This window comes from Rhinolophus sinicus, linkage group LG09, assembly GCF_036562045.2.
Source record: "Rhinolophus sinicus isolate RSC01 linkage group LG09, ASM3656204v1, whole genome shotgun sequence".
In the NCBI taxonomy this organism is placed as follows: domain Eukaryota; kingdom Metazoa; phylum Chordata; class Mammalia; order Chiroptera; family Rhinolophidae; genus Rhinolophus; species Rhinolophus sinicus.
This window is the reverse complement of record NC_133758.1, coordinates 63,903,871-63,924,007: the sequence shown is the minus strand read 5'-3', so window position 1 is coordinate 63,924,007 and position 20,137 is coordinate 63,903,871. Positions and strand designations below refer to the sequence as shown.

The window sequence follows — 20,137 nt, the reverse complement described above, 5'->3', positions numbered from 1 at the left end:
CAAAATAAATTAATAAAAACTACGTTATGTATCTTGTGATAAGGGCTATGAAGACAAGTATAATCAGATAAAGGGAATAAGAATGAGAGTGCTCTTTTCTAAGAGTTCTTTAGGGAAGGTCCCTCTAGTAAGGAAACAGGTGAGTGCAGCCGTGCAGGACGGAGGGAGTGAGGTATGTGGACAGATGGAGCCGATGGCGGGACGGTGCTCCAGGTGGCTGGAGAAGTGAGCAGAGGCCTTGAGGCACCCACCCCTTTCCTGATGGTTCTAAAGCAGAGTATGGGGAATTTTGGCAACTAGCTGATGGGCATGAGAGGCTTTCAGCTGGCCACTCTCTGATTGACACATGGTGTTTAGAAACAGATTCATGTAGCTCATGATGTAACTAACCTTGTTATTCAACAATAAGTGCCAGGGCTGAGGAAAGCAGGAGAAAATACTTTTTGTGTTCTCTTGATTTTTGCTGATGCCAAAAAAAAAAAAAAAAAGGTATACTTTCACTGTCTCTGTAATCTAAAAAGCACTGTTAGGAGATGTAATCTTTTATTTATGTTCAAGATTTTAATCATTGTTTATATTTTCTTTGTATACTTGAGATAACATGCAAACAGAACCTGGGGAGACATTGTTTTGTTTTACTTTGTATATTGTTTGGTATAGAACAATAAATACCCGCAGGAGTCGCGAAGGTAAGTGAAATGAGAAGTGAGGATGAGGCAGAAAAGAGTGAGTGGTGGAGACCTTGCAGCCTTGGAGAATTTATGCCCTGTGTAAAGGGAGAGCTGTTATTAAACTCTGATTGTTGCCGTGTAAGAATGTGAACCTAGTTTGAATTTACTTTCTGATTTTTCAAGAAAAGCCATAAATTTTCATTTTTTGGTGCCATCTCCTGGTTTTCAAATGTTAGAAACTAAATAAAAATATTTCAAGACACTTCAGGCCAGACAAAACATTCGTGCAGGTGTTTTGCGAAGCTTCTGGGGTACACACTGTAATGTTTACTGCCTCCTTCAGGGGATGTGTAGATATAACAGTAACCAAATGCTGCAGGATTTCTGGATACAGATGGTTGTAACACACTGTTCTATTGCTGCTCTCCTGCATGGTGCTGAGTATGTCTGTTCTCGTTTTAGGCTATGGCCAGACAGGTCCACTGTGTCAGCGAGCTGGTTATGATGCGGTGGCTTCCGCTGTTTCTGGCCTGATGCACATCACAGGACCTGAGGTACATACCCTTCTTCAGACTACTCATAATTGTTTTCCGCAGGCGTTCTAAAGGGAGTCACATCTTTACTAACCCATAGGCTTATAGTTGAGTTACTTTTAGAAAGAAGCCAGGGAAAGTGAATGACTTGTTAAAAGTGGAAGTATTCATTATGAATGTGCTTGAGCCTAAGTATCAATTTGGCCCCATGGAAAATAACACTCTTTTTATTTAGCAAGAAGCAATAAAGTGTTAAACACAGTAGGTATTATGTGTATTGTATTATTCCTGCTTAAATAGGCACATCCATGTGATTTAGGCATACTGCTTTTGTAGAATGACCCCCTGGACTAGTCCACAGATGTCCATTCTACCAGAGTGCCTTCATGTGGCCTGTGGAGAGTTTCCTTTTCCTTCTTCTATATTTTAAGAGGTTATGTATTTAAAAATTTCTTACTTAATGCCTTAGGTGTGGTTGTGTGTGATGTTATATGCATTAGATTCTGACAATGAAAGAATTATTTGCTTTTATAATAATCTCTCTCCAATGATGATAGGTTGGGAAGTTCCCAAAAAGTATTTAAGCAACCAAAATGTGGTTGGTTAAATCAAAGACTTAGAAAATGCACTCTGGGAGAAAATAGTAAGAATGTCCTTAAATTAAAAAGAAAAAAATGTGTGAAAACCCAGTAAATAAAAATACTAAGAGACATCCATTTCTAAAACAAGTTAGATTGGTAGGCTTAAATATTTTTTTACCCAGTAGGTGTTTCTTCCCTGAATCACTTTCTTCAGTTAATTCTTCAGAAAATATTGCTGCAGTATTAGGGTAAATAGGTAAAGTGACCCCAAGTGTTCTTTTTTAAAGCCTTTACTTCTTTTTTATGAATTTTAAAGCAGGCGTTCGGATTTCAGTGACTTGAAATATAAAGTCTTTTGTACTTCCTTTCTCTGCTGTTTCATTTTCACAAGTCTTAGAAACAGATGTGTGTGGCCTTCCCTTAAAATGTTCAAGGGCACTGCTCTTCATTCTATCCATTGAGAGAATGGAGCATGGATCTATTTCCCTTTGCTCTATCCCACTGAAGTTATTGTATGTACAAGTCATTATTGTGGGTGGTTTTATTTCAGAGCACTGAATTACATTGTGAATATATGAAAGGATCTGAGGCTTTTACATTTGTGTATTCAAACGTGAAAATGAATGAACACACAAAAGACTGAGCTGAAGGGTTGCTGTAGCTCCTACTGCACTGCACTCTGTCCTCTGACCGGGTGACCACACTGTGTGCTCGCCATGCCTCCTACCAGTCAGTAACTTTATCTCTTGTGTTATCCTGCCTGGGTGAGTTGTGTCCTACCTCACCATAGATTGGGCGCTTACTAGGTGCCAAACATTATTTCATATACTTTACATGTATTAAATTATATAAACTGTGTTTGTTTCACATGGGACACATCTCCCAGTTCTTAATTCATCGATTGAATGAGTGGTAGGGGACATGAGTTCCCTCTGTATGCTGGGAGCTCTGGCAGATGACAGGGTGGGCACAGTCCTTACTGGGGAAAACAAACATTAGCAGCAAATAAGCATTAAGTACAAGTAAAAAGAGCTCTGAAATACAGGGTGCTATTAATATATATCACAGCATGCCTCAGACCATTGTAATACTTCCAAAAATCTCTGCAAAGTGTGGTTCAATAGCAAAGGATAAAAGCAGATTGAAGAGAATCAGGTCGTGCTTCAAGTCGCCCCTGAAGGAGTTGTTTTTCTGTTATCAGCGATAGATCACAATGTCCCAACCCTCTGCAGAGGGCGCGCAGGAGGGGTCAGCTCTGAAAACCCTGGCATATATTTTCACTAGCCAGTGCAGACACACTACTGCCAACTACCTCATGTGACATAGAAACGTTTATCTGGCTACACAGCTGTTCATTTGTGCTGTAGCTTAACTCCATGTTGTCATGTGACTGGTGGGAACCCAGGCTTCTGTACCTCTAGGAGGCCTTCGCCACATCACCTTGTACGGTGTACCTAGTGGTTTCTGGATGGTCGGTCGGGGAAGGCTTCCCTGAGGACCAGATAGTTAAGGGGGGATGCAGTTGGACATTAGCCTGGTGACGAGAGGGCAACACCATGCATGACATCGAAATGCTGGAGAGTCTGGGAGGCTTAAGGAGCCCAAGGAATGCCAGTGTCATCTGATGGTTGTGAGGTAGCAGAGTAGGGCAAAATGAAGTTGGAGAGGTAAGGAGTGGTGGCTGAACTTAGTGTTTATGAACTTATCATATCAAGAGTTTGACGAGATGAGAAGATACATTATTGTATAGACATATTTTTAGTGATGATCTAATATATTTCTGCTTGGAAAAATGGGTGATGTTCCCAAAGTATAGACAAGTATTATGATGAAAAAAACACAAATTGCATATATTTTCTATAACAGAGTATTAATACCATTTTCTCCCAAAGGGGCATCACCTAAATATATAATATAGGATAAAATTTATGATGAGATTGAAGCAAACTAGTTACAGTTGACTTCTATTACATCTAAAGTCTAACCTTTTAGGTGTGCTGTGGTGTTGTCAGGTAAGATTTGTGTTTGATTAGGGAGGAAAAGGGAACTGATATTGAGGACCTGTGTTGGCTAGCCCATTGCTTGGTGTTTTACACATGCTGTTACATTTTGATCCTCATGTTGATCCTTCCAGGTAGGTGTTGATAAATTCTGTAACTGAAGCTTAAAGCCTTAGGTCACTTGCCCATAGTGCCAGATGCATAAAGCACTGAAGCCAGACGTGGAACCCAGGTCTGCTTTACTCCTTCTAGCTATACCATATCCACTCTTCATGCTGCCTGAAGAGCGAGTCCTGACTTCTGCTGTACCTGCATCTTGCTTCTGCGCACTACTGACACGACAGGGTACAGGGGAGTGAGCAGGCCATTGGGTGTCGTGAGAAAAGACTGACCTAAGTCCGGAGGCCTGGCTCTATTTAATTCACTCCTATGTGATGTTTACTGGCTGCTGAAAATGGACCCCAGGAGAATATGAGCCTCAGAAGACCATGGTCTTTGCTTGGTCAAAGCTGTATCTGTGCCTAGAACAGAGCCTGGCACTTAGTAAGCACTTAATATATGTGCTGAGTGAAAGGAAAAGTGAATACCTGGTACTGTGCTCTGTGATCTTGAACATCTCATACAGCTTCTCTGTGTTTCAGTAAAGTAAGTGTATGAGCATCACTTCCGAGTATGTACTACCAATGTAAGGTAGGACACTAAAAATCAGCACTTGCTTGGCATATCTGCAGGTTCCTCAGCTGCACCCTTGTAGATACTGATCTGTGGGTGGAGTCCATGGTATGTATATTTAATGCTGGAGATGGTTTGTGGGTCACACTTGGAAGCTTTATGAGAGGTGTTATTATTAAAAACACCTTTGCATTGGAAGTAGACAGCAGGTATTTTTTCAGAGACTCTTGACAGAAGTTAATGACTTATTAAGGTCTGTATATTTAAAGTATAATATGTGTTTCAAACAAAATTATGTTCATGGCTCTATGCTAACCATTTATTACTCTTAAAGGATATCTATCTATCTATCTATCTATCAACTTTTTAAAATGCATAGTGGTTGGGAATGAAATCAATGAGTGAATATGAGAGATTCTGGAAAGTAAGTGACTCAGACATATGTCATACAAGTACATGCTCTAAGTAACAATTTATCTATAACATCAAGAAGAGTTATATTGGTCAATCAATGAACAAAGATGGATTGACCATATGTATGTAGTATTGTATTAGATACTATAAGGGATTTAATAAATTGCTCTATAAGTAACAATTTATTTGACTAGTTTAGATTTATACTCATGGAAAAATTAGAAAATAATAGAAAACCGTATAAAGTTAAGTACTTGTAGATCATTATGTAGCAAACAATATAGAAAAGTGTAAGGTAGAAAAGACCTCTAACAGGGATCAACAACCTTTGAAAGCCTTTGAGTTTTATTATCCTAGAAGCCTGGGGTTGGGGAGTGTGTGTGTGTGTGTGTGTGTCTACACATGTGATGTTTGCAATGAAGTAAGTTCTTCGCAAGCAGATGAGAGGGTTAGATATATGAGGGCAAATTGGTATGGTGGCAGTTGTCAGCTGTTTCAGTGAGAACTTCCAGGGTGGGGACAATGTCTTAGTCAACTTTATGTCTTCATGTCCAGTACAACAAATGCACTTAAAATGTTTTTTAACAAAATTTAATTAATAAAATCTTTAAAATCTAATTTATGGCTCACATGGGATCTGTTGGAGAGAACTTATTATAACTTGAATAAATAAAATATAAATGTGGCTAAGTGATGGGATTTGAGTTGAATGGTACCTGGAAGGATCAATGGGATTCAGATGGCTTGAGACATTCCCTAGTGGAGATCGCACTGTGAGCAAAGACGGAAGCAGGAAAGAATGAGGCATACTTAGGGAAAAGCAATAGGCCAGTTACGGAAGAGCTGAGTTAAGTTTTCAGAGTAGTGGGGAAAGTTGGTTGAAGCCATACTTGGGAAAGTCTTCAAGGTCAAATAAACAAGTTGGGATGTTGTTTGCTCACAGTGAAGTTAGGGAAATTCCTCCAGGGGAATGACATGATGAAAGCTGTTCTTCATAAAATTAGTTTGGCTCATGTGTGCAGGATGAATTAAATCAAGTTTACAAGCAAGACTTCTTAGATATTTATCTCCCCTTTTAAAAACTGAGGAAACACAAATAACTATACAAAAAGAAAATGCTCTTACATTGTTGTCCAAGGATACTGCATTATATTTAATTTATATTTTATTTGTTTTTGAAGAGGTAATACATTAGCATAATACTAAATCTATAAGAAACACACATATGTTCACCATATGCTTAATCATACAAACCAGGACTCTTAAGAGTGAAAGGGCTCTCTATATGATAGCATTGAGTCATAAACCAGGCTTGTTTTTGTCACCCTATCTAAGAGTCGACAATGTTAATCTTCTTTCCTCTTCCCCCACCCCATCTTCTTCTCTTCTTAGAGACAATCAGTGCTATCACTTTTCTTTTGCATCCTTTTTGAAATATTCATTAAAAAAACAAGCAAAATAGTCCTTTCTCATTAAAAAAAAAATACAATTGGTAATATACTTTCTCAATTTTTAAAAAGTCTGATTAAAATGAGGTATAATTTCTATACAATAAAGTGAAAAATCTTAAGGGTGTGGTTCAATAATATTTTAAAGATATATACATCTGGATAAACACCACCAAGTTCAAGATATAGCATATTTCCAATACTCCAGAGAGTTCCCTCATACCCTTCCCAAGAATTACCACCTCCTCTTAGAGATAACTACTATTTTGATTTCTACTACTATAGTCTAATTTTACCTATTCTTGAACTTCTATAGTTAGAATTCTACAGTATGTACTTTTTTATGTCTGGCTTCTTTTGCTCAACATAATGTTTTTGAAGTTCATCCTATTTTTGTGTGTATCAATGGTGTGTTTTATTGCTGTAGACTGTATTAATATACCACAATTTAATGAACGAGCTGTTTCCAGCTTTTCTCTTTTATGAATAAAATATCTACAAACATTCTTTTGAATGTTTTTGGGTGGTCATGCACAGAGCAGAAGGGTCACAGGTTAGATGCATATTTAGTTTTAGTATACTGTCGGTTTTTCAAAATGGTACCAGGTTATACTCTACTAGCAATGCATGGGAGTTTTAATTATCTTCCGACTCTTGACAATGCCAGTGTTTTTAATTTCGGTCATTTTGGTAGGTTGGTTTTTGTTGGTCGGCGGCTCACAACAGCTCTCGCTGGCTGCCGGCCAGTTACGGTGGCTTGGCAGCCCACGGCAGCCCAGCTCCAGGGAGAGTTGTTGTTCACAATTTTAGCTGTAGAGGGCGCAGCTCACTGGCCCATGTGGGAATCGAATCGGCAACTTTGGCGTTAGGAGCACGGTGCTCCAACCACTTGAGCCACCGGGCTAGCCCAGCTTTAGAGTTTTAATATTCACATTTAGGATTACATAATATTTTATATTATAAACTAAATATTTTATATTGTATTTTATTTCATTTCTTATATCTTGGAGCTTTTTCTTTATCAGTATACTTGCTCTTATTGTGTCTATATCTATGGATGTACCATAATTTATTTAACCATCCTCTTTTTTTTTTTTCTTTTTTTTTTGAGGGGGGAAGGGGAACAGGACTTTATTGGGGAACAGTGTGCACTTCCAGGACTTTTTCTCCAAGTCAAGTTGTTGTCCTTTCAGTCTTAGTTGTGGAGGGCGCAGCTCAACTTTTAGTTGTGGAGGGTTCTGTTCAGCTTCAAGTTGTTGTTCTTTCAGTCTTAGTTGTGGAGGGCGCAGCTCAACTCCAGGTCCAGTTGCCGTTGCTAGTTGCAGGGGGCACAGCCCACTATCCCTTGCGGGAGTCGAACCGGCAACCTTGTGGTTGAGAGGATACGCTCCAACAAACAGCCATATGTGAGCTCAGCGGCAGCTCAGCTCAAGGTGCCGTATTCAATTTTACCATCCCTTGCAGGAGTCGAGGAATTGAACTTGCAACCTTGTGGTTGAGAGCCCACGCTCTAACCAACAACTGAGCCTTGTGGTTGAGAGGATACACTCCAACCAACTGAGCCATCCGGGAGCTCAGCTCAAGGTGCCGTATTCAATTTTACCATCCCTTGCAGGAGTCGAGGAATTGAACTGGCAACCTTGTGGTTGAGAGCCCACGCTCTAACCAACAACTGAGCCATCTGGAGGCAGCTCAGCTCAAGGTGCCGTGTTCAATCTTAGATGCAGGGGGCAGAGCCCACCATCCCTTGTGGGACTTGAGGAACCAAACTGGCAACCTTGTGGTTGAGAGCCCACTGGCCCATGTGGGAATCGAACCGTCAGCCTTCGGAGTCAGGAGCACGGAGCTCTAACCGCCTGAGCCACTGGGCCGGCCCCAACCATCCTCTTCTTGATGGGCCTTTTCTTGATGAGCATTTAGTTTCTTTTTTATTATTTTGCTATTAGCATAAGACTACAGGGAATATTTGCATACCTGTGTTATTTCTCACGTGTCATTATATCTATAGGAAAAAAGTCCCTAGAAGAGGAATGCTGGGTTCATTTGTACTTTCGATAGATACTGATATTCCTGAGATTGAACCAACTTACATTCCTATCAGCAATGTCTGAGAATAAAGACCTATTTTAAATATGAAATATAGTAGAGTTGACCCTTGAACAACACAGGTTTGAACTGTATGGGTCCACTTATAGGTGGATTAATAGGTGAGAAAGTGGAGGCACCTAGGAGTAGAATCTACAACTCTGAGTTCAGAATTTCAGCCATTAAATGGAATTTCCTTCACATAAGGAAATATTACTTTGTGAAATTAATATGTGAATGTCGCTATAAGCACAATTTTAGCATCAGTGAGTGGTTTGATTAGAGTGTGTGTTTAGAAGGTTCATATACTGTGTAGTTCCAGAGTCTGTGCCCATAAATGTGAAAGGAGTGGCTGTGGTGACTGTGTTCTTGAGCATTAAAATCCTCTTTTGATCTGAATATACCAGTCTTTGTTCTCTCTGATGTCCTTTGCACTTCTACCATTTTCCTACCAATTAGGGCTGAAGCCACCTACTTAGAAAGTTTTAACATTTTTGTTCTTTTATAAGTAATTAGGTTGAGTAATATAACTAAAGAAAAAAATGCTTAGTGAGTTTTCAAATTCATACCTCTTTATTGAATATCTGTCCAAATTGATTAATTTCTTATATACTTTTTTATTTTTAACCAAAGGAAGGTTTTAAATAATAACTTAGAAAAACAAATAATTTTTTTCTTCCTCCCATCCTCCCTCCCTTCCTTCCTGTTTTACAGTATATTTCATTTGGCAGAGTCTGAAAGTAGTGGGAATAGATATGGAAAAATGAATGAAAATGTTAAATAGTCTTAAATCGTGTCTGGGAAATAATCCTTGGTAATTTTTTCATTTTATAATATAGGATACTGTGATGTAACAGAAACACCTTTACAGGTGATTTTCCCCCCTCTAGTTTTTGTTTTCTTTTTATCTAGATTGCATTATTTAAAAAAAAATAAAAGGCACTAAAACATTTCTGCCATTAGAAATTGTCATTTTATTTTTTAAAAGAAATAATTTAGGTTTTACTTTATACTTTTTATTTTTAAAAATACTTTATACTTACAGAAAATTTGTAAAAATAGTACACAAGGTTGCTATACTCTTCATTTATACTCTTCTGCATTACCCTGTACTCAATACCCTTCACCACTTTGTAATGTTAACACTTTATAAAACTGGAGTACAATCATCAAAACTAAGAGATTAACACTGGTACAATACTATTAACTAAACTCCATATGTACTTTATTCACATTTCAGTAGTGTTTTCATGAATATTCAGGGTTTACCTTTACTGAGTATGTGAATACATGAGTGAATATTGGGGAATGAAAGAATATAAGAAAACATCATTGATAACAATGACAGTGAAGAAATACATGAATGTATATGGAAAGTGAATAATTGGGAAAACTCTAGTACTCTCATTTTATACTTTGTTCTCCCACTATAACTGTATGTTTTCAGTCTTAAGTAGAATCTTCCTTTTCTTATATCTTTGTTGATGAGAAGTATACCTATTTTAGTTTTACAGGAAAACCATCACAATTTGTTCTTATAAAAGGGTTTTATTAATTTATTAAAAGAGCTAAACGCATTTAAAGTGGTTCGTAAGTGACTATGACAAAAATAAAAAAAATTCTACTCTTAATTTCTAGAACTAAAATTTAGTAAAATAAAAATATTACTGAATTTCTAAAAGTCTACATGGCAGTTTCAATCCATTTCTTTCAGTAAATTAGGATGGGATTCTACAGCATACTGGTTAACAAATTTAGTTAATTACCCATTTTTCCTGAAATGGAAGTTTACTAAATATTCTGAGTGATGAATTCCTATATCTATTGACATAAAGAGACAGTGCCACTCAATTTCTCCCAGATTTGAGAAGGGACACATTGTTTTGTATTGTCATGGCGGTAGGACTCCATCAGAGCTTCAGCTATGAAAGGGGAGTTTCATTCCTTGTGTACACACAGCTGCTTCTCGGATTGTGTCTGGTTGTATAGTACCTGGGAATACTTAGTCACTTCCAAGCCACAATGTGGTTCTCTGTGGTTTCCTGCTGGCTAAATGGTAATTTATTTTCATTTCCTTTTTCCTCTGGCATGCTGCCAATTCTTCGATGACAGGAATATGATTATGAGGGATTTCCAAAGTATGAGCATAGCTACCTCTGAATTATACTAGAAAATGAATGATACGTCTTTAGTTATTGGTACCAAATAGCCTTGAGTGAAATATAACTTCGACAGTTTCTACCAAATACAAATTCTTTAGCAGGCCTTTAAAAAAGACTTTTTATTAACTTTATTTTTATTTATTTCTATTTTTCTGTTTTGTTTAATTACCAGCATTATAATGGTATTTAAAAAAAGAAAAGTTTCATGAAGATGTAGTTCATGTGCCATGCCAGTTACTCATTTAAAGTACACAATTTAATGGTTTTTAGCATAGTTACATAGTTGTGCAACCATCAATCACCACAGTCAATTTGAGAACATTTTATAACCTCCCCCCCCAAAAAAAAAACACAAAAACACCCTGCCCATTAACAGTACTTCCTATTTCCACTTCCTCCCAGCCTCTGGCTTTACTTTCTGTCTCTAGGGTTTGCCTTTTCTGGACATTTCATATAATATGTGGCCTTTGATGACTGGCTTCTCTTACTCAGCATAATGTTTTCAAAGTTTTTCCATGTTGTAGCCGTATCAGTACTTCCTTTCTTTTTATTACCTAAAATAGCCCATTGTATGGCTATTCCACACTTCATTTATCCATTTATCAGTTGATGGACATTTAGGTTACTTCCACTCTTAGGCTTTTGTGAATAATGCTTATATGAAAATTTGTGTGTGTTTTTTGTGAGGACATATGTTTTCATTCTCTTGGGTGTATACCTAGAAGTGGAATTGTTGGGTCATATGGTAACTCTATGTTTAACATTTTGAGGACCCGACAGACTGTTTTCCACAGTGAGTACACTGTTTTACAACCCCACCAGCTACGTGTAACAGTGTTGATTTCTCCACATCCTTGCTAACACTTGTTATTATCTTTTGTCTTCATGACAGCCATTCTGGTGGATGTGATATGGCATCTCATTGTGGTTTTGACTTGCATTTCCCTAATGACTAATGAAGTTGAGCACCTTTCATGTGCTTAGTGGTTATTTATGTATCTTATTTGGACAAATGTGTATTTAAACCCTCTGCTTATTTTTAAATTGGGTTATTTGTCTTTTTATTGTTGAATTTTAAGCTCATTGTGGTTTTGATTTGCATTTCCATGATGGCTAATGATGGTGAACACCTTTTCATGTGCATTATGGCCATTTGTGTATCTTCTTTGGAGAAATGTCTGTTCAAATCCTTTGCCCATTTAAAAAATGGGTTATTTGTGTTCTTATGATAGAGTTGCAAATATACTTTCTAAATTCTGGTTATAAGTTCCTTATCAGATATGTGATTTGAAAAAAGTTTCTCCATTCTTTGGATTGTCTATTTTCTTGAAGCCCACATTTTTAACTTTAATGATGTCCCATTTATCTATTTTTTTCTTTTGTTGCTATTTGATTTCATATCTAAGAAATCATTGCCAAATTCCAGATCATGAGGAATTTCTCCTTTCTTTTCTTTTTTTATTTTCATAGTCTTAGCTCTTATGTTTAGGTCTGAGGTCCATTTAGAGTTAATTTTTATAGAGTGAGGAGGTGGGGTCCAACTTAATTCATTTGCGTTCTTTTCCCCGTTTCTTTTTGGAAGAGACTATTCTTTCCCCATTGAATTGTCTTGGTATGCTTGTCAAAACAAATTGAAAGTAAATCTGAGAGTTTCCATTGTCTGTATATTTGTTTTATACCATGCTGCCTTATTTACAGTAGCTTTATAGCAAGGTTTTTTTTTTTAGATTTTTTTTATTTTTTTATTGGGGAAGGGGAACAGGACTTTATTGGGGAACAGTGTGTACTTCCAGGACTTTTTTCTAAGTCAAGTTGTTGTCCTTTTAATCTTAGTTGTGGAGGGTGTCATTCAGCTTCAAGTTGTTGTCCTTTCTGTCTTAGTTGCGGAGGGCGCAGTTCAGCTCCAGGTCCAGTTGCCATTGCTAGTTGCAGGGGGCGCTGCCCACCATCCCTTGCGGGACTGGTAGAGTTGAACCGGCAACCTTGTGGTTGAGAGCCCACTGGCCCATGTGGGAATCGAACCGGCAGTCTTTGGAGTTAGGAGCACGTAGCTCCAACCACCTGAACCACCGGGCCGGGCCCTATAGCAAGTATTCAAATTGGGAAGTGCAAGTCTTCCAACTTTGCTCTTCTTTTTTCTAGATTGTTTTGGCTATTCTTTGTCCCTAGTATTTCCATATGAATTTTAGGATTAAATTTTGTTTCTGCAAAAAAACGCGCCTAGGATTTTGGTAGGTGAAATTGCATTGAATCTATAGATCAATTTGGGGACTATTGCCATATTAACAATGCTAAGTCTTCTGATTCAGGACAGCTGGATGTCTTTCCATTTATTTAGGCCTTTAATTTCTTTCTTTTCTTTCTTTCTTTCTTTTTTAAATAGTTTTCAGAGTATAAGTTTGTACTTCTTATGTTAAATTTATTTCTATATATTTATTACTTTTGATGCTATTATAATTGGAATTGTTTACTTAATTTCATGTTTGGTTTGTTTATTGTCACTAAGTAGAAGTACAACTTACTTTTATATATTGCCTTGTATCTTGCAAACTTGCTGAACTCATTTTTTAGTTCTAGGAGGTTTTTAGTGAATTACTTAGGATTTTTTATATATACGATTATGTCATCTGCAAGCAGAGATAGTTTTCCTTCTTTCTTTCCAGTTTTACTTCTTTTTCTTCCCTAATTACATTAGCTAAAGCCTCCAGTACAATGTTGAGTTGAAATGATAAGAGCAGTAATCCTTGTCTTATTCCTGATATTAGGGGAAAAGCATTTAGTTTTTCACCTTTCTGATGTTAGCTGTATTTTTTTCACATATGGCCTTGTGAAGCTGAAGTTCATTTCTAATTCTAGTGTACTGTGTATTTTATCATGAAGGATGTTGAGTTTCATTAAGTACTTTTTCTGCATCTGTTGATCATGTTGCACTTCACTTGTCCTGTATTCTAATGAGATGGTAGTGTTACACTAACGGATTTTCAAATATTAAAGAAAGCTTACGTTCCTGAGAAAATTCCAATTGTTCATGTTGTATAATCTTTTTTATATATGGCTGGATGCTGTTTGCTAGTATGTTGTTAAGGATTGTTTTGTGTTCACATTCCTAAGAGATACTGGTCTGTAGTTCTATTTTTTTTATTTTTTTATGCTTGATGTGGCTTGAACTCAGTATATTACTGGCTTCATAGAATGAGTTGAGAAGCATTTCCTTGTCTTCCAGTTTTTGGAAGCATTTGTGAAGAATTAATATTAATTCTTCTTTAAATGCTTGGTAGATTTCACCAGTGAAACTGAAAACAACAGCCTAAGCTTTTATTACTCTGTTGGAACCTTTGGGATCACTAATTCTGTTTCTCTACTGGTCATGTTTATTCATTTTTTTCTATTTATTCTTTATCAGTTTTTGTAGTTTGTGTCTTTCTAGGAATTTGTCTCATCTAGGTGATCTAATTCGTTGGCATATTCCTATAATTCGTATGATTCGTAGTATTTCCCTATAATCCTTTTTATTTATGTTAGGTTGTTTAGTGATGTTCCTTCTTTCATTTCTTATTTTAGTAATTTGATTTTTCTCTTTGTTTTGCTTAGACAATTCAGGTAAAGATTTGTCAATTTTGTTAATCTTTTCAGGGAGCCAACTTTGTGTTTTGTTGACTCTCTCTATTGGACTTCTATTCTCTATTTTTTTTTTTTTTCCTGCTCTAATCTGTATTATTTCCTTTCTTTTGCTTGCTTTGGGTTTAGTTTTTTTCTTTCTTTCCCAATGTCTTAGGGTGAAAGGCTAGGTTATTGATATTAGGTCTTTCTTCTTTTTAAATATAGGTATTTCCAGCTATAAATTTCCCTTAAATACTGCTTTAACTACATCCATAAATTTTGTTATGTTATGCCTTTATTTGCATTCATCTTAAAATGTTTTCTAATTTCTTATGTGATTTTTCTCTGTTACTTTTTGGTGTCTGGGAGTATCTTATTTACTGTCTACATATTTTTTTCCAAAATATGCCTTTGTTGTTGATTTTAATTTCATTGCATTGAGATCTGAGGACATATTTTATATGAACTCCTTTTAAATTTATTTCTGCTTGGTTTGTGGCCTATGATATGGTCGGTACTAGCGAATGTTCCATATGCACTTAAGAAGAATGTACATTTTGTTGTTGTTGGATGGAGTGTTTTATAGATATCTATTAGATATACTTGGTTTATGGTGTTGTTAAAACCTTTTATTTCTTTTTTTAAATCTTTTATCTAGTTCTTCTGTTCACTAGTCATATGTGAGTATTTAAGTCTCCTATTATTCCTGAGGTGTCTATTTCTCTCTTTAAACCTGTCACTTTTTGCTTTTTGTGTTTTGGAGGCTCTATTGTTGGGTGTGTATTTGCTTGTAATTGTTATACCTTCCTATTGCATTGACCCCTTTTTCATTACAAATATTTTTCCCTCTAGTGACATTCTTTTTTTGTCGTATTTTTCCTGACATTAGTAACAGCTACTCCAGCATTCTTATAGCTGCTGTTTGCGTGATACATCTTTTCCCATGATTTTATTTTAACTTATTTGTATCTTTGAATCTAAAGTGTGTTAGTACCTAGTAAAACAAGACCGGGTCTTATATTAATTTTTGCTCGAAAAGACAGTAAGGCGGGTGGGGGGTGGGAGATGAGGGTAAGGGGGATCAAATATATGGTGATGGAAGGAGAACTGATTCTGGGTAGTGAACACACAATGGGATTTACAGATGATGTAATACACAATTGTACACCTGCAATCTATGTAATTTTACTAACAATTGTCATCCCAATAAATTAAAAAAAAAAAGACACATTAGAGCTGATTGTCCAACTAGGTCTATTTTCAGGGAAACACGGTAAGCCTGTTTCAATTAGCGTTTCACTAAAATTATTTAGCAAAAATGGTCATTTTTAACAGTGACAATATTATCTCTAATATATGGGTGACTTAATGTTTGTTTAATGTTCATACAGCTCACATTGTTATTCTGCATAATGTAATAATGTTTTTAGAATATTTATCAGTTATAGTCTCCCCTTTCAGGAAATTGAAGTAAAATACAAAGGATTTATTATCCTATTTATTCCTCTTGGTCTGAGAAGTAGAGCAGATATGATTGTATTCATTTTTGTAGTGAGAAAGCAGATGTCCAAAACCTTAAATTTGAGTTTGTTTCTCACTGTTTGTTTGTTTTTTTTTTTGGCATTCAAGGTGAAATTTTTTTTTTATGTTTATTGGGGTGACAGTTGTTAGTAAAATTACATAGATTTCAGGTGTACAATTCTGTATTACATCATCTATAAATCGCATTGTGTGTTCACCACCCAGAGTCAGTTCTCCTTCCATCACCATATATTTGATCCCCCTTACCCTCATCTCCCACCTCCAACCCCCTTACCCTCTGGTAACCACTAAACTATTGTCTATGTCTATGAGTTTTTGTTTCTTCATTTGTTTGTCTTGTTCTTTTGTTGTTTTTGGTTTATATACCACATATCAGTGAAATCATATGGTTGTCTGCTTTTTCTTTCTGACTTATTTCGCTTAGCATTATACTCTCAAGATCCATCCATGTTGTCACAATGGTCTTATTTCATCTTTTCTTAACTGCCGAATAGTATTCCATTGTGTATATATACCACAACTTCTTTATCCATTCATCTATCGAAGGACATTTTGGTTGTTTCCATGTCTTGGCCATGGTAAATAAAGCTGCAATGAACATTGGAGCACACGTGTCTTTATGTATAAATATTTTCAGATTTTTTGGGTAGATATCCAGGAGAGGGATTGCTGGGTCATATGGTAATTCTATTCGTAATTTTTTGAGGAACCTCCACACTGCCTTCCATAGCGGCTGCACCAGTCTGCATTCCCACCAACAGTGTATGAGGGTTCCTTTTTCTCCACAGCCCCTCCAACACTTGTTACTATTTGTCTTGTTGATGATAGCCATTCTGACTGGGGTGAGGTGATATCTCATTGTGGTTTTTATTTGCATTTCTCTGATGATTAGTGATGTTGAGCATTTTTTCATATGTCTATTTGCCATTTGTATGTCCTCTTTGGAGAAATGTCTCTTCAGGTCCTCTGCCCATTTTTCAATTGGGTTGTTTGTTCTTTTGTTGTTGAGTTGCATGAGTTCCATGTATACTTTGGATATTAGCTCCTTATCGGAGACACTGTTTGCAAAAATCTTCTTCCATTTAGTTGGTTGCCTCTTTATTTTGTCGATGGTTTCTTTTGCTGTGCAGAAGCTTTTAAGTTTCATATAGTCCCATTCGTTTATTTTAGCTTTTACTTCCCTTGCCTTTGGAGTCAAATTCATAAAATGCTCTTTAAACCCAAGGTCCGTAATTTTAGGACCTATGTTTTCTTCTATGCAGTTTATTGTTTCAGGTCTTATGCTTAAGTCTTTGATCCATTTTGAATTAACTTTGGTACATGGTGACAGGTAGCAGTCCAGTTTCATTCTTTTGCACATGGCTTTTCAATTCTGCCAGCACCATTTATTGAAGAGGCTGTCTTTTCTCCATTGTATGTTTTTTGCTGCTTTGTCAAAAACTATCTGTCCATATTTATGTGGTTTTATTTCTGGGTTCTCAATTCTATTCCATTGGTCTATGTGTCTGTTTTTCCGCAAATACCATGCTGTTTTGATTATTGTAGCCCTGTAGTACAAGCTAAAGTCAGGGAGTGTAATACCTCCAGTATTGTTCTTTTTTCTTAAGATTGCTTTGGCTATTCGGGGTCTTTGTGGTTCCAAACAAATCTGATGACTTTCTGTTCTATTTCTTTAAAAAATGCCATTGGGATTTTGATGGGGATTGCATTAAATCTGTATATTGCTTTGGGTAATATGGCCATTTTAACTATGTTGATTCTTCCAATCCATGAGCATGGAATGTCTTTCCATTTCTTTGTGTCTTCTTCAATTTCTTTCAAAAATGTCTTATAGTTTTCAGCATATAGGTCTTTCACATCCTTGGTTAAGTTTATTCCTAGGTATTTTATTCTTTTTGCTGCAATTGCAAAAGGAATTGTTTTTTGTATTTCTTTTTCTGAGATTTCATTGTTAGTATATAGGAATGCAATGGACTTTTGTACGTTGATTTTATAGCCAGCAACTTTACTGTATTCGTTGATTGTTTCTAATAGCTTTTTGGTGGAGTCTTTAGGGTTTTCTATATATAGCATCATGTCATCTGCAAAGAGTGATAATTTAACTTCTTCATTCCCAATTTGGATGCCTTTTATTTCTTTCTCTTGCCTGATTGCTCTGGCAAGGACTTCCAGCACTGTGTTGAAAAGCAGAGGTGATAGGGGACAGCCCTGTCGTGTTCCTAAATGTAGAGCAAAGGGCTTCAGTTTTTCACCATTAATTATGAGATTAGCTGTGGGCTTGTCATATGTGGCCTTTATTATGTTAAGGTTTTTTTCCTTCTATACCTATTTTATTAAGTGTTTTAATCATAAATGGATGTTGTATCTTGTCAGATGCTTTTTCTGCATCAATTGATATAATCATATGATTTTTGTCCTTTTTTTTGTTTATGTGATGTATCACATTGATGGATTTGTAGATGTTGAACCATCCTTGTGCTCCGGGATGAACCCCACTTGGTTGTGATGAATAATCTTTTGAATGCATTGTTCTATTCGATTTGCTGGAATTTTGTTTAGGATATTTGCATCTGTATTCATCAGAGATATTGGTCTGTAGTTTTCTTTTTTTGTGTTGTCCTTGCCAGGTTTTGGTATCAGGGTAAATTTTGCCTCATAAAATGAATTGGGGAGTACTGTCTCTTCTTCAATTTTTTGGAAGAGTTTGTGCAGGATTGGTATTAGATCCTCTTTGAAGGTTTGGTAGAATTCACTAGTGAAGCCATCTGGTCCCGGACTTTTGCTTTTTGGAAGGTTTTGTGTGATTGATTCAATATCGTTACCGGTTATTGGTCTGTTTAGATTCTCCAGTTCTTCATGGTTCAGCCTAGGAAGGCTATATGTTTCTAAGAACTTGTCCATTTCTTCTATGTTATTGAATTTGGTGGCCTATAATCCTTCATAGTAGTCTTGGATGATCCTTTATATTTCTGTGGCATCTGTGATAACTTCCCCTTTTTCATTTCTGATTTTGTTAATTAGTATCTTCTCTCTTTTTATCTTAGTGAGTCTAGCCAAGGGTTTGTCAATTTTGTTAATCTTTTCAAAGAACCAGCTCTTTGTCACATTAATTTTTCCTATTGTCTTTTGTTCTCTATTTCATTTACTTCTGCTTTGATTTTTGTTATTTCCTTTCTTCTGCTGACCTTGGGTTTCATTTGTGCTTCTTTTTCTAGTTCTTTATGGTATAACGTGAGGTTATTTATTTGAGATTTTTCTTGTTTCTTGAGATATGCCTGTAATGATATATAAATTTCCCTCTTAAAACTGCTTTCATTGCATCCCAAAAATTTTGGTAGGATGTATTTTCATTGTCATTTGTTTCTATGTATCTTTTGATCTCGCCTCTAATTTTTAAGAAAAAAGATGACCCGGTCGTTCTTTAAAAGTATGTTGTTTAATCTCCATGAATTTGTGTCTTTTCCTCCTTTCTTTTTGCAGTTGATATCCAATTTCAAAGCCTTGTGATCAGAGAATATGCTTGGTATGATTTCAATCTTCTTAAATTTGCTGAGGCTGATTTTATGTCCCAATATATGGTCTATCCTTGAGAATGTTCCATGTACACTAGAAAAAAATGTATAGTCTGATGTTTTAGGATGAAGTGCTCTATAAATGTCAATTATGTCCATTTCATCTAATGTGTCATTTAGGGCTGCTATTTCGTTATTTATTTTCTGTTTGGATGATCTGTCCATAGCTGTCAATGATGTATTTAAGTCCCCTAGTATAATTGTGCTTTGGTCAATTTCTCCCTTTAGTTCTGTTAGTAGTTGCTTGGTATGTTTCGGTGCTCCCTGATTGGGGGCATAAATATTGATGACTGTTATGTCTTCTTGTTGTTAGTCACCTTTACCATTGTGAAATGTCCATCTTTGTCTCTTGTTACCTTTTTCACACTGAAGTCTGTTTCATCTGATATCATTATGTCTACACCTGATTTTCTCTGGATACCATTTGCTTGGAGTGTCAATTTCCACCCTTTCACTTTGAGTCTATGGTTGTCCTTGTAGCTGAGATGCGTCTCTTGTAGACAGCATATGGTTGGGTTTAGTTTTTTGATCCAATCTGCTACTCTGTGCCTTTTTATTGGTGAGTTCAGTCCATTTACATTTAGGGTGATTATTGATATTTGAGGATTTCCTGTCATTCCATCTTTAGTTTTCTGGTAAGGCTGTGTCTCCATTGTATCTTTGCCTTTTTGTTGTTGTCTATTATTTCTGTGTGGTGGTATTCTATGATGTTTCCCTCTGTTTCTCTTTTATTACAGTATATATTTCAGTTCTGGTTTATTTTAGTGGTTACCCTTAAGTTTATATAAAAGAAAGTTTGATATTTAGAGTAGTCCGTTTTCTTCAGCACGCTTACTTTCTCTGTTCCCATATTTCGG

General features: G+C 36.2%; 1 protein-coding gene across 1 annotated transcript in view; it reads left to right on the top strand.

Annotated features, from left to right (window-relative positions):
- The window catches only part of SUGCT (succinyl-CoA:glutarate-CoA transferase), an 866,747-nt gene that overhangs the window by 89,836 nt on the left and 756,774 nt on the right, over positions 1-20,137 (top strand). The window contains exon 7 of the mRNA XM_019710224.2: positions 1,134-1,225. Coding sequence (XP_019565783.2) covers positions 1,134-1,225 — 92 coding nt within the window. The remainder of the gene's footprint in view (positions 1-1,133; positions 1,226-20,137) is intronic.